Source organism: Giraffa tippelskirchi, chromosome 1 (genome assembly GCF_054371585.1).
Source record: "Giraffa tippelskirchi isolate mGirTip1 chromosome 1, T2T-mGirTip1v1.2.pri, whole genome shotgun sequence".
NCBI classification, from domain to species: Eukaryota; Metazoa; Chordata; class Mammalia; order Artiodactyla; family Giraffidae; genus Giraffa; species Giraffa tippelskirchi.
The window spans coordinates 108,359,103-108,374,090 of NC_137275.1; the positions used below are offsets into that span (position 1 = coordinate 108,359,103).

General features: G+C 46.8%; 1 protein-coding gene and 1 long non-coding RNA gene across 2 annotated transcripts in view; one reads left to right on the plus strand and one right to left on the minus strand.

Moving 5' to 3' along the window:
• Positions 1–11,174: 11,174 nt before the first annotated feature.
• LOC145505797 (uncharacterized) overlaps positions 11,175–14,988 on the minus strand; it is a 188,764-nt gene continuing 184,950 nt past the window's right edge. The window contains exons 57-58 of the mRNA XM_081488700.1: positions 13,317–13,540; positions 11,175–11,509 (exon numbers count right to left, since the gene is read on the minus strand). Of these exons, the coding sequence (XP_081344826.1) occupies positions 11,191–11,509; positions 13,317–13,540 (543 nt within the window). The 3' untranslated portion in view covers positions 11,175–11,190. The remainder of the gene's footprint in view (positions 11,510–13,316; positions 13,541–14,988) is intronic.
• On the plus strand, positions 11,416–12,940 carry LOC145507105 (uncharacterized). Its single transcript, XR_014054580.1, has 2 exons — positions 11,416–11,643; positions 12,187–12,940. It is a non-coding gene; the product is annotated as an uncharacterized LOC145507105 (long non-coding RNA).

Below are 14,988 nucleotides of genomic sequence, written 5' to 3' on the forward strand. Positions count from 1 at the left end.
TGTTGCTGGTAGCTGGAATGGGAGAGTAATAGTAAACCAGCAAGCATTCCAGTGTTTTAAAAGAGGGTAAGCTTTGCAAAGCATATTCAGATCAGTATTGTGGTAGGAACAAGAGAAGTTTGTTTGTTTGTTTGTTTGTTTACAAGAACATAATTCACTTCTGTGAAGCTCTGAGTAATATGAACATTGTGAATGTCTCATTGAAACATTTACCAGTTTACAAGTTGACAAATTTGGTTCAGAAAGATTTTCTCTTCAATCATTATTATCATCATCTCAGTTTCTAATAAAAACACTGAAAAGCACAACCTCCCTAATGACTATTAATTTTGCTCTTCTTACTTTCTTAGATACATCGTGTTGTCAGAGTTAAAATCGAACATAACTGGGGAAACACGATGCTACAAATAGGAAAAGTGGGAAAGTTTTTACTCAAATTGTCACTTGGTATCAAAGACCTATATAATAACAATGCTTAATTTTCTTGGTTCTCTTTAAATCCCTTGAAAGTACTTGAAAATTGAACAGAAATCAGACGCTGTGGAAATACTAGATGTATTAGTAGCTAAATACAGTGTTTGAAAACAATTCAGTGTACAATTCAGACTTTTGCAGAATTTGAACAGCAGTGAACATCTGCAAGAATGTAATTAATCTTAACCCAACGAAGCTGGTTTTCCTAAATCCTAGGCATGACTCCCTGACTGCAGTGAGGGGTCCTTTGCCTTACTCTGACTGCACAGGTCACACTGTCTCAGTCTCCTGCTCTGTGAACGCTTTCTCTTCCCCACCTCCCTATTTGGAAATGTCCCCTGATTCGTATTAGGTCCTTTTCTGTTTCTGTGTAAACACTTGTCCTAATTTATCTCATTTAATTCCTGAACTTTGAAACCGTCTATCAACTTAGGAGTCCCAATTTTTGGATTGGCCCCGAGCTCCAAAATGTTTATTCAACACCCTCACTTGAATGTCTACAAAGAGAAAAACAAATATCATGTGTTAATGCATATATATGGAATCTGAAAAAATGGATATAGGTTATCTTATTTACAAAGCAGAAATATACATTCAGACATAGGGAACAAATGAACAAATGTATAGACACCAAGGAGAGGGAGAGAGGATGAATTGAGAGAACGGGATTGACACACATGTATTATTGACACTATGTATGAAGTAGGTAACTGATGAGAAGGTACTGTATAGCTCAGGGACCTCTACTCAGTGCTCTGTGACCTCGTAAGAGTGTTAGTCATGCAATCGTGTCCGACTCTTTGCAACCCCATGGACTGTAGCCCCCCAGGCTCCTCTGTACATGGAATTCTACAGGCAAGCATACTCGAGTGGGTTGCCATTCCCTTCTCCAGGGATCTTCCCGACACAGGATTTAACCCAGGTCTCCCGCATTGCAGGCAGATTCTTTACTGTCAGAGCCACCAGGGAAGCCCATGGTGACCTAAAGGGGGAGGAAATTCAAAAAAGAGGGGATATGTGTATACGTATAGCTGATTCATTTTGCTGTATAGCAAAAACTAGCACAACATTGTAAAGCAACTAGACGCCAAGAAAAATTTTTTTAATGTATCAAGAAGGACCAGGCATTTTTATTCACCTCAATGCAGCCCACCCTCCCATGTGAGTCAAAGCCACCACATTCCTCCCACGACCCAACCAGCTGCTCAAACCAGGAATCTGGGTCTCACCCCTCAGAGCCTTTGTGTACCCTGAACCACCAGAAGGTCCTGTGACACTGCCTTGCGGTGTGTCCTGACCTGGGTCAGCGTCTCCTCTCACGCCAGCTAGTCCTCTGCTCCCTCGTCCTCACAGAGCAGCTTTGATGACCTGCTCTGCTCTGCAGTGTCCGGTCTGCAGGCTGAACCAGAGAGAGTTGGATCTGTCTCTCACCCCTCTAACATCCTTCACTGACAGACAGTTCAGATAAAACCCATCTTCTGCCCCAGTCTCGCCAGGCTGTGCTCAGGCCTTGGCCTTGCCCTGAGCCTTTCTGCCTGCTCACCTGCCTTTCCTTCCAGACCAAAGGCCGTCTCCTTGAGGGCTTGTGGACAGCAAACTCGGCTCCTGCTCAGAACCTTAACGTGACATGTAAACCTGCTCTTCATTTATGTGGACCCCTGTGCCCATATTTGGCAAGCGTGGCTCTTTCTTCTTATTGAGACCTCTGCTTAAACATTGCTTCCTTATAATATCTTAACCTGGCCAACCTGTTCTTTTTTTTTAATTTGATTTTTTAAAACTGAAGTAGTATAATAATGAGTACAATTCAGACAGTAAAGAATCCGCCTGCAATGCAAGATACCCAGGTTCGATCCCTGGGTTGGGAAGATCCCCTGGAGAAAGAAATGGCTACCCACTCCAGTCTTCTCGTCTGAAAAATCCCATGGAACAGTGGAGTCTGGCAGGCTATAGTCCATGGGATCCCAAAGAGTCAGCCACGACTGAATGACTAACACTTTCACTTTTCTGTGTTGATTCATAGTGTGCTAATTACTTCTGTACAGAAAAGTGATTGCTATATATACATATATATATACACACACATACATATACCTTTTATTTATATTCTTTTCCATTATGGCTTATCACAGGATAGTCAATGTAATTCCCTTTGCTGTACAGTAGGACTTTGTTGTTTACCCATCCTCTATATAAAGCTTGTGCTGTGCTGTGCTTAGTCGCTCCGTCGTGTCTGACTCTTTGTGACCACATGAATTGTAGCCCTCCAGGCTCCTCTGTCCATGGGGATTCTCCAGGTGAGAATGCTGGATTCGATTGCCATGCCCTCCTCCAGGGAATCTTCCCAACTCAGGGATCAAACCCGGGTCTCCTGCATTGCAAGCAGACTCTTTACCATCTGAGCCACAAGGGAAGCTCATATATAGTTATATATGATATATACAAAGCACCCAAAATAGTTTGAATGAATGAATTGGTTTTTCTAAGGATTTGGAACCGAGGGCAAGGCAGGCGGTCATGTTGGTGGGCCCCTGGACGTCCCCGTGTGGCCGTGCTCTCACCCTGTATGGCATATTCGGGTCACCTGTTAGTGTAACAACCAAAGTTACCAGTCACCCAAATTCATTTACTTTTCAGAAATATTCTTTTCCAAGACTTCAAAAATGTTATCACTGGTCATCCTAGCCAGCAATCCCTGAAACCTCCATCTTTGAAAACCTCAAGACTCTCTCCAAAGCAAAATAGGAAATGTTAGCTTTCCTGAATTGTGTTGCTTATCAATTATAACAATAGATTTGCCTTGTATAAGCCACATTTCTCCAACTCTAAATGTGACTGTCAATTTCATATATCGACAGAGTATTGCTCTTCAATCTAAAGCAATTTTTTGAGAGAATTCACATAGAATATACAATAGCTATCTATGTCATGCATAAATGAAAAAATATGATTTTAAAAATTATCTTTATCTCTGCACTTTGGACATAGACTGATATTCAAAAGCCCATTTAAGGCTGCCTCTAATTGGAAATTTGCATTCACCCTTTCCATTTTGTAGCAACAGAATTCATGAATTAAAATAACCTGTTTTAAATTATTTTTCAAATCAGAGACTCCAAACCTTACAAGAAATTTAGTTAAAACTCCAAGAAAAAAGTAACATACTACAAAATTATTTTCACCACTTTTAAAGTTAGATTCTAGTACATTAGTTATATATGTTCATTTGAAACAAAGTTCATATTTCTGGAATAGTAATTTTCATATATTTCAGAGAGATTAGAAGTCAGAGAATCATTCTCATTAAAGAAGGAGAAATACTTATGATGGTAAATGGGTCTCATATGACATTAAAAGCAATGTGTATTGAAAAGAGGTATCAGGTGTTTCTGGAGGATATTTTCCTTTGGGTTTGTCAATACCATTTTAAAAATTGTTTTTTATTTATCTGACTGTGCTGGGTCTCGTTGCTGCACAGGCTTTTCTCGAGCTGTGCAGAGCGGGGGCTCCTCTCCGTTGCAGAGTGCAGACTTCGCTTTACAGGGGCTTCTCTTGTTGCAGCCCGGGCTCTGGAGCACAGGCTCAGTAGTTGGGGCACACGGGCTTAGTTGTTCTGGGGCAGGCGGGATCTTCCCGGACCAGGGACTGAACCCTCGTCTCCTGCATTGGCAGGCGAATTTATTTGTTTTGAAATGGAAACACAAGATGCGTCTGACTCCCATGTGAAGGCTGGAGCCGGTCCTAGGAAGGAGCATCAGTTCTCACGGAGCAGATGTGAACAAAGCAGAGCCATAACCATGACTTAACTTTTCTTGAAATCAGTAAATAAAGTTCATGTCATCATATAAAAATCCTTCCCTGGTGGCTCAAGCAGTCAAGAATCCACCTGCAGTGCAGGAGACATTGATTGGATTCCTGGGTCAGGAAGATCCCCTGGTGTAGGAAATGGCAACCCACTCCAGCATTCTTACCTGGGAAATCCCATGGACGAAGGAGCCTGGTGGGCTGCAGTCCATGGGGTTGCAAAGAGTCGGACACGACTGAGCGACTGAGCACACACACTAGTCTTACCCATTGAAATAGCAAATATAGTTTTTGCAAAATAATATTTCATTTTGATGTGTGACTGTGAAGTATTTAAGAAATAGACAAGCTGGAATTTACATATCCAGGCATGTATTGTTGTTTGCCTTGGGAGATTATTAATGATGGCAGTGATGCCCTTGTTTCAGTGATAAAAGTGAGTATTTTTCAGCACCAAATGTGCCAGCTTTGTTCTAAACACTTTAAATAGTTTTAATTTGTCCCTGTAAACAAGCCTATGAAGTAGGCTTTATTATTTCTCCATAATATAGTTGAGGTTGAATATATGGAAAATGAGATTCAGATGCTCTGTGGAGCATCCTTGTGTGAGGTTTTAGTGAAGATAAGGACCTGGAGCGGCAGGCAGGAGAGTCCAGGCAAACCATGGGCTTGCCATCGAGGCCCCCCACATGGGAGGATGCGACACCCACAGATGGGACCATCACCTGTGGATGTGTGTTGCTTTGGGAGACTTTGCTAGAAGCTTCCGGTGAGATCTGTCTCTGGTTATGCAGCCAAGCCAGGCTGACTCACCTGCACCAGCAGTTCCTGGTTGCTCTGGGAGTTGTCTGGGGTTAGTCTGAAACTGCTGCAGTGGGACACCCGCCCGCGATGCAGTAAGGAGTTTCATGATGCAGCCCTCACTTTGGGCTTCTTTTCCCTTCGGGTGTCTCAGGCCCATTTTCCAGACCGCATCAGAGGCCCACTGGCTCATCCCCAACAATGGGCAAAAGCCACTTCTGCTGTTGGCGATTTCCTCTGACGGTGAAAGGAACAGTGCTTACCTCTGCCCACAGCGGGCTTTTCTTTGACCTCTTCAGTTAGTGTAATGCCATCAGCATGTCAGCAGAGCACTGTTTTCTAGATGGAACACAGGCTGGTCATCTTGATCAGCGGTTCCCAACCTTTCTGGCATCAGAGACCAATTTTGTGGAAGACAATTCTTCCCCCAGCCGGCGATGAGGGGTGTTTTCAGGATGATTCAAGCTTTCCATTTACTGTGCACTTTATTTGTAATCTAACCCCACTACTGATGATGACAGGAGGTACTGAACCACAGCCTGGAGACTGGGGACCCCTCCTCTAGATGGTCAAGGACCGTCTACCATCCATGCCATGTGGCACCCTCTGATAAGTGTCACAGGAAAGGGACCCCTCAGTGACATCCTTTCAAGAGTCCACAGGGAAATGGAGGACCCGGGGGAACACCAGCCTCCTGAACATCCTCCTGATGAGGTCCCATAATACGCTTCCGCCCCCAACCCCCATGATGCTGTGAAAGTGCTGCACTCAATATGCCAGCAAATTTGGAAAACTCAGCAGTGGCCACAGGACCGGAAAACGTCAGTTTTCATTCCAATCCCAAAGAAAGGCAATGCCAAAGAATGCTCAAACTACTGCACAACTGCACTCATCTCACACGCTAGTAAATGCTCAAAATTCTCTAAGCCAGGCTCCAGTGATAGGTGAACCGTGAACTTCCAGATGTTCAAGCCGGTTTTAGAAAAGGCAGAGGAACGAGAGATCAAATTGCCACTGGACCACTGAAAAAGCAAGAAGAGTTCCAAAAGACATCTATTTCTGCTTTATTGATTATGCCAAACCCTTTGACTGTGTGGATCACAATAAACTGTGGAAAAGTCACCAAGAGATGGGAATACCAGACCACCTGACCTGACTCTTGAGAAACCTGTATGCAGGTCAAGAAGGAACAGTTAGAACTGGACATGGAACAACAGACTGGCTCCAAATAGGAAAAGGAGTACGTCAAGGCTGGATGTTGTCACCCTGCTTATTTAACTTCTATGCAGAGTACATCATGAGAAACGCTGGGCTGGAGGAAGCACAAGCTGGAATTAAGATTTCCGGGAGAAATATCAGTAACCTCACATATGCAGATGACACCACCCTTATGGCAGAAACGTGAAGAGGATCTAAAAAGTCTCTTGATGAAAGTGAAAGAGGAGAGCGAAAAAGTAGACTTAAAGCTCATCAGTCAGAAAACTGAGATCATGGCATCTGGTCCCATCACTTCATGGCAAATAGGTAAGGAAAGAGTGGAAACAGTGTCAGACTTTATTTTTGGGGGCTCCAAAATCACTGCAGATGGTGATTGCAGCCATGAAATTAAAAGACACCTACTCCTTGGAAGGAAAGTTATGACCAACTTAGATGGCATATTTAAAAGCAGAGACATTACTGTGCTAACAAAGGTCCGTCTAGTCCAGGCTATGGTTTTTCGAGTAGTCATGTATGGATGTGCGAGTTGGACAGTGAAGAAAGCTGAGTGCCAAAGAATTGATGCTTTTGAACTGTGGTGTTGGAGAAGACTCTTGAGAGTCCCTTGGACTGCAAGAAGATCCATCCAGTCTATCCCAAAGGAGATCAGTCCTGGGTGTTCATTGGAAGGATTGATGTTGAAGCTCAAACTCCAATACTTTGGCTACCTCATGCGAAGAGTTGACTCATTGGAAAAGCCCCTGATGTTGGGAAGAATTGGGGGCAAGAGGAGAAGGGGACGACAGAGGATGAGATGGCTGGATGGCATCACCGACTCGATGGACATGGGTTTGGGTGGACTCCGGGAGTTGGTGATGGACAGGGAGGCCTGGCGTGCTGCAATTCATGGGGTGCAAAGATTCGGACACGACTGAGCGACTGAACTGAAAAGAAGTCTTCACTAAGAGAGAATCTTGTATCAACCTAGAGGGGTGGGATGGGAAGTGAGATGGGAGGGAGGTTCAAAAGGGAGGGTCTATATGTGTACCTGTGGCTGATTCATGTTGCGGTTTGACAGAAAAGAACAAAATTCTGTAAAGCAATTATCCTTCAATTAAGAAATAAACTAATTAAAAAAAAAAATAGATGATCTCTCCTGGACTCCCAGCTTTTCCGCTGGTCCTGGGTCTGAGGACAGGAAACAGTGGTGGCAACAGTGTGGGGAACAGCTAACCACTTCAGGGTCCAGACGGGTCTCACTTATACCTTTGCGCGAGTGGTTCAGCCAGGGGAGGTTTTAGGAAGCATGCACGGCCAAGTATTTTTATAAACAATGAGTGCGCTGTTTTAACCAACTAACCTGTGCCTTTTTAATGAGATTTCTGTAAAGAATACTGATCCACTGCAGCCCCACAGGAGCTTGGTGACAACAAAGTGACTTAGTGCAAAATACAGCTGAACTCATTTAACAGCAGTTGGATAAACTGTGCACCCTCCCCTGATCTCTAACAACCACCCTCAGACAACAGAAGGCTAAAAGGCTAGAAATTATCCACATGGAACTGAACAGGGATCAATCTCAAATTCAAGTTAAAAGAAGCATTTATAAAAATCAGAAAACAACAAAGAACAGACCAAGGAAGTGACACCCCTGGGTTGACTATAGACTCCATGGAGAAAAACACCTGCCTCAAAGTCAGGGACCACGGCCAGGCCCTTCCCCCGGGCCTCCTCCTAAGGCAGGCCTCTGGGTCCCCAGCCTGGCCGCCCTCCCCCAGGATGGGAGCCCGCCCCACGGGTGCCCACGTGACTAGGACGGGCAGTACCGTGTCCTCACTTAACAAGAGGGCAAAGCAGGCCACAAAACGGGCGAGCCGTACACCCAGGTCACAAACCCCAGGGTGACGGTGCTGCTCTGCTGTGCCCGGCAGAAGCGTTCCTGGGCACTGCGCTGCCTGAACTGGAGCGCGGCTGCCCGAGTCCTGCGGAAAGCCCCAGGAGTGCTCGATTAGCAGGCTGGAAGCGAGAGAGGGACAAGGAAGGCCAGCCCTCGGGGCACTGGACTCCAACAACAGGGGCTCATCCAAGTGACCCGAGCGGAGAGGCACCGAGCTCCCTCCTGATGCTCCCTCCATCAGGGATGCCATGATGGACACGAGAGCCTCTGGAGGAAAGCGGGCTGGACGGCACCACAGCTAAGTGTCCAGGCTCTGATCAGACCAGTCCCCACCGCACTGCTGGGTGTGCAAGCCTGGGCATGGTGCCCAGCCTCTCTAAGCCTCAGTGTCCATGTCTGCTGAATGGGGATAACAGCAGCCTGGACCTCACCTGGGTGTCTGTGGGATTAGATGACAGGCTCGGAAAGCACTCTTCGGGGTGCCTGGTGCACAGAGTCTCCTGCACACTGCTACCCACCGTCATTAAATTGGTTTCCCCCAATTCTAACATCTATGGTTCTGATTCGGTCATTTCTTTTAAAAAACCACTAAGTGGAAATTCCATGGTGGTCCAGAGGTTAGGTCCAGAGGCACTTTCACTGCCCGGACACAAGTCTGATCCCTGGTTGGGAAACTAAGATCCCGTAAGCTGTGCAGCATGGCCAAAATAAATAAGTAAATAAAATTTTAAAAATAATAAATAATACTACGTCCATTATAAATAAGCATGAGATGATTAGAAGGCAAACAAGTGGGAGAAAGGCAAACTGTTACAATTTCCCCAAGGAATGACCCATTTGCAACAAAATCATCAGCATATTTTAAGTGGTGGGTGAGTTTCATCACTTCCATTAAAATGTCAAGTATTCACCAGTACATAACCACATAGCGTTCATTCATGTAAAACGATAAAGACTCTTTAATACTTCATCGAGAAACAAAGGCATGCTAAATTACTAAATAGTTTACCTTTCGACGATGCTTCCTTAAATCACTAGGCTGATAGATGCATGCAAAGAAATGAAGAGAAACCAGATTTATTGCGACTTTGAAGCTAAAAATCCAAGAATCCGTATAGGCAAAGACAGTAAAGCAAAAATGACAGCAAACATATAAGTGAGATGAAGATTTAGAGAACATGTAACTGGAAACAGAACATTTTCTTGGACCACAGAAGTTAAATAAGCTATTCAGGATTTACTAGAGAAACACTATACATTATTCCTCAGCAAGATACAATTCTATTCCAACATCATGATTTGTTAAAGCACAGCATTCTGTACAACGAAGGGCCTTAACAAAGGGCCTGAGTTTTCTATTCTCAGCCAAACTTCCCTATAACTTAGTTTCTCTTAATAAATAACATGTTATACTTCAAAATAGTAATTTAACAGATGAGGAAGTTACCATAATACCTTTTTTAACACTGAACAAATCTAACCACCTATTGGACGTTAATGTAATATCTTTACGTAGAATCTGATTTCAAACTTCTCAAAATAAATTCATTAAAGCAGGTACCCTGTGAAAATATATAAGAATGAAAGCTAGAATAATAGCAGGTGGAGTCTTTACATTTTATGAACCATAGAAGATACATTTTAAGAGAGTCTAGTAGAGACATTAACCGTGCAAAAGCTGATGAGATTTACAGTCTTAAGTACAAGCACCAACACAGAAAGGATATTGTGTCAAAAGTCCATTAATTCTACACTTAGAGGATCATTTCTTTATGTAAGCATAATCTCATTTATGAATCACACATGTTACGTAGTGTACTATCCATCTACATTCTGCTTGTAACTGCATAGTGATACAATAATTCAAACTTCCTGCTGTGGGAGAAGAACATCATTTAATGAGACATGACGACAAAGCACAAACCCGACGAAAAGGGACACACGCTGTGGACCACAGCACTGCTATGACCAGAGCAAGTGGGAGGGCGAGGGAGGGGAGACGGATGGGTAAACTACAGCCTCCGGGTGGGGGGATGGGAGGCTGGGGTCTGGACTGACGACGACTAAGCAGACAACAGTATGAGACAGGAAATCAAAACCAATGATGAAAGCAGACACACCGTCAGAGAGCTCCAACAACAAGGAAAAAATATACAGAACTGTTCTTTTACAAATACTCGGAAAGAAATCAAGCATGAAACCACAGAGAAATTTCAAAGAATTTTAAATACCAACTAATTAGCCAGTGATGCAAATTATAAAAACAGTGTGTCAAGAGACCACAAAATGGACTAGTTACCACTTCATCTGCAGCTAAAATGATTCACCGATAATTTAATTATATGCTAACTAACAATGCAGCTACAATGAAATGGGTGGTAACAAAAAATAGTGATAGTACAAGTGCAGTTACAAAGCAGAGTGTTGCAGACATGATTTCATGGGGTAAACAGCAATGCACTCACAAAACCTAAGCTAAACACGCAAGAAAGCTGGAACATGTGCTTTAGAGCCGCACACTCTGTCACCAAAAGCCCTAGGTCGTCATCCCATTTTTAGACTCGGAAGAGCGAGGAAGCCCAACTTCTTCCCTGGGGCCCTGGGCTTTTAACCTGGTTTCACACGCAGAGCTGGCCTGAGCATGCGGCCAGGTCCAGCAGCAAGCAGACCAGTTTAGCTTCTTGGTTTTGTTCCCACCGCATGCCCTGCACCCTGCAGCCAGGCATCCCCAATGGAAAACGTGCTGCACGGTTTTCACACACCATGAGACCTGCCTATGGTTACTTTCACGAAGCTGTCTGCTCCCTGAGAACAGAAAACTTCCCTGCAGCTGCTGTGCCCAGCACAGGCCAGGCCCAACGTTACAGAGGCAGGCTCTGGCTGAGTTCATGATGATGTGGCTAAGCCGGCGGTCCAAACATCAAGACTCACTTGTCGCTGTGTGATTACGGAATGATTAAAGACTAGCCAGTTTTAAAAATCTTACACCTCTGAGCGTAGCAAATGTATATCTGATTTTATTCTGGGTAAAAAGAGAAAAAAACAAAAAAGAAACAAATAAAACACAAAACCAGTGTGCTGGGGGAGGGACGCAGCAGGGAGGCCAGAGTCTTGATGTCCAGCTTGTCTACCTCTTGCTCCGGGCTGTGCAGCCTCCTTTGGGGCTTGGAGCGCCCACTGCTGGGCAGGCAGGAGTCGGCAAGCGAGGAGGTGGGACACAGGTTGAGGGAGCTCACAGATTCACGACGACGAAGGTTGCCTAAGCTCCCCCTGCACACTCTGCTCTCAATCTCCTCGACCCGCTGCTCCGTGTTCTCCTTCTCTTCTTGGATCAACCTAAAATAGAATAAAACTCTTCACCTGCCTTTGTCAGCAGAGGAACGTGTCTGGACAACAAATGTGGGCTTGCATTCTGTGTCACGATTAGCAAATTCCAGGAACAGTTGCTCAACTAACATCTCAGCAAAAAGGTAGGACTTTCCCTCTTTTCAACAGTCTCAAACTTAGAATAATTATCATTGAGTCTTACAAAGTGGCCCCTGATCGTTCACGTTTGATTTGACTGATTTACTCTAACATTCTGACGGGGCCTGGGTGGCGCCTCTCTCCCTGTGAAGAGATAACCTGAAGTTGACAACCTTCACCTTCCCCGCTCTCAGGGCAGAGATGCACGGCAGTGCCTCAAGTCTTTTCCACTGGGAATCGGGAACTCTGTATAATCAAACAGCAATTCACGAACAAGCTGGAGTTTCTAAACACAAGTCTCCAGACCAGATGAAGTGCTGAGTTGATTTTTTTTTTTTAAGGTTCTATACATACAAACGCATCACTTGATGCAGTTCTCCACCAGCTTTGTGTGAGTTTCTGGATTCATGTCAATGTGCTGCATTAACCTGTAATTCATGGTTACTGCTTTTCTCCCCTAATGTGTGGTGGATGATTTTATACAGCAGTTTAAATACTCGATTATGCAAATAAAATGATTTTCAAATTTAACTACAAGATTCTTACAGGTCGTAACCTCTCCAGTTTCACTTCTGCTTATACATACTGGAAGTTTTTCACCGTTGATAACAAGTTGATGGACAGCATTTGCCATTTACATCAAGTTAACTTGTGGCATAAGGAAAAATCACCTTTACCTGACAACGTGCTGTAAAAATAAAAATATTAATATATAACCGTTCCAGATTACCTGCGGGGACGGGGAAAGACAATCTTTCTGAGCTGTCTGTGCTCAAAGCCGGCCCACAGAGCAGTCTGTCTACGGCGTCAGAAGTGCAGGCGGCACCACCTGCGTTTGCTGGTTGGCCGTCACCCCCGCCTTTCCCCCGGGCCCCCCGTGCTCGGCCGACAGGAACGGGCACCTCGGCCTGGGCTGACGTGACAAGAACAATCTGAGCAGCGGCTCTGCCAGGTCCTGTGCAGGGTCACCGGCCTGCGACCAACTCTGAACGTGGACTCGGGACAGGAGGCATGGCTGTGCGGGTGTGGTACCAGGCAGATCTCGGGGCCCCCAGCCACCCGGCTGCACCCAGACCCAAGGCCCCCTGTTCACCACGAGGCCGGCCTTTGGATTCTAGCCCGTTTTGTAAATTGTTATAACTGCCAAGACGGTGTCTAAGGAAAACATCTTCAATATACTGATGAGATGAGAAAAACTCAAACACATGTCCTTGGACCACTGTCTTACTTACAACAAGCCAATCTTCACACTGTATTAACTTTAAAAGGAAAATGCAGATCTGAGTGGGAATTTGCCAACCCCAAAACCCCAGCTTTTCTGTTCTAGGTGGCTTTTCACCAGAACGTGGGCGGCTCCGAAGGACACACGAGGGCGAACCCTCAGTGCCGGAGGGTGCACGGGCCACAGGGGGACACCGCCTTGGCACCTCACCCACCTTGGGGCTCAGAGCTGAGAGGGGAACACCCCACAGCGCCTCCCCACAGAGTGCTGACAACACACTGTGGACCGAACGCCCTGGCTGACTGAGCTCTATAATCAAGGGCCATCTCGGAACTGAAAATTCTTGAAGCAGACCTGAAGTCAGTTTTCTTACTAGGGAACACTCAAGACTTGTCTAAGGAGAACAGCTCCTCAGAGAAACCAAGTTTCCAGGAAGCTGGGCTCGGGCGCACCCACCGGATCTCTTCGTTGATGCCGTCCAGCTGCTCCTGAAGCATCGCAGTCAGAGTCTCGGCATCGCCCTGCCCTCTGGGCGACAGCAGAGCGGCCGAGCTGCAGAGGGTGGCCCTGTCGTCCTCGCCGTCAGACACGTCCACGTCACTCTCGAACGCCTGGGCCACGCTGGCCGGCACGCTGGCTTCCTTGGCGCGCTCGCAGTCCTGTTTCTTCGGGGTCTGCACCTGGGCACGAGAGGACCACGTCTCGTCAGTGACCACGATTTTACATGGGAGCCCTGACTTTGGATAAATGGGCCATGCTTATGAGACACTGCCATCTCTTAAGCGAGCAGTACTGAAGAAACGGGCAGGAGGAGAATCCAGTTCCTAGATGGCCTGGTGACATTCAGGTCTTAGCGTGGACGGAAGGCAATCCTATGAGGTTTTTCATAAGGGTGGGCTGATGGAGTCAGAGACAAAAACCGAAAATTAAAAAAAAATACATCCATGCTTCCTTCAGCCAGGCGGAAGGAAAAGAAAAAAAAAATCCTTCAGCTCCGCAGCAGCTGGGTCCACCTCAGCCGTCATCACTTGTACTAGTTCACCGAGGAGTACAGTCCTCACAGGTTCCCAGCCCTCCGTTTTCCAGGCTGGTCTGAACACCTCAGACAGGAGCGAGCAGGGGCAGCCAGGGGACCGGAAGGCCAGCCCCCCGCGGCTCTCCTCTCCGGGCACAGGCACTCGGGCTGTTCTGGGGGACGGCCCCTCACACCCCAGGGGTGGCTCTGTCATCAGAGATGCCCGGGAGAGTGCCTGCTGGGCCCCATCCTGCTCTTCCACTCTCACACCTCACACCCTTCTCTCTGCAAATCTCCCCCCTGCCCCACTCTCAACCCAGGTCCTGCCTTCTTTTCCCAGACATGACCTCAAAGCAACCAAGGGGCAGCCTTGAGGGGCTGGTTTGCCGGCTCCCTGTCCCCCGTTGCCTGTGCCCTCACCCTCTGTCTTCGTCACAATCCCTCCCCAGGGCTGGGCCACCCCCTTCGCTGGCTCCAGCACCTCCTGCCATCATTCCTGCTCCGCTCCAGCGAACCAGCTGCCTATGGGTTCACCCCCATCAGCCCGGTCAGCACATCCTCTCCCTTTTCTCACCTTAAAATCGCACAATGGGAACCAGCAGATTCCTCCTCCAGGGCTCCCTGCAGCACCCACTGCAGGTCTCTGAAAGCTCCCTGGGAGCGGCCTCTACTGTCCCCTGCCCCACCCGGTCTCCAGCTCTCTGCAAGCAGGTGGTGTGCCCCACCCCGCAGGGCAGTTCCCCGGGGGCGCCAAGGAACCCATGTTATCAAGCCCCCTCCCCTCCTTGCCCCCGCAGCATGTCTCTCCCTGGGCTCCAGGCCCCTCCCTCTCTGGGGTTATTCCTCAGTCCCTCGCGCCCCTTCTCAACCTTGGAATGTGGGGCACCCCACGGCTCTACTCTTGCACCCCATCTCTCTCCACCAGCACATGCCTGGTGACTTTACCATGCTCGTGCCTTTAAATGCCATCTGTATGCCCACGACCCTGAGTCCTCTCCCGGATCCAGGCCGGAACACTCAGCTGCTGACGGGCTCGTCCACTTGAACAGGGCTGAGGCCGGCTCTTAGCTCCCCACCCCAGTGCCCTCCTCACTTCAGGAAACAGGCTCCGGC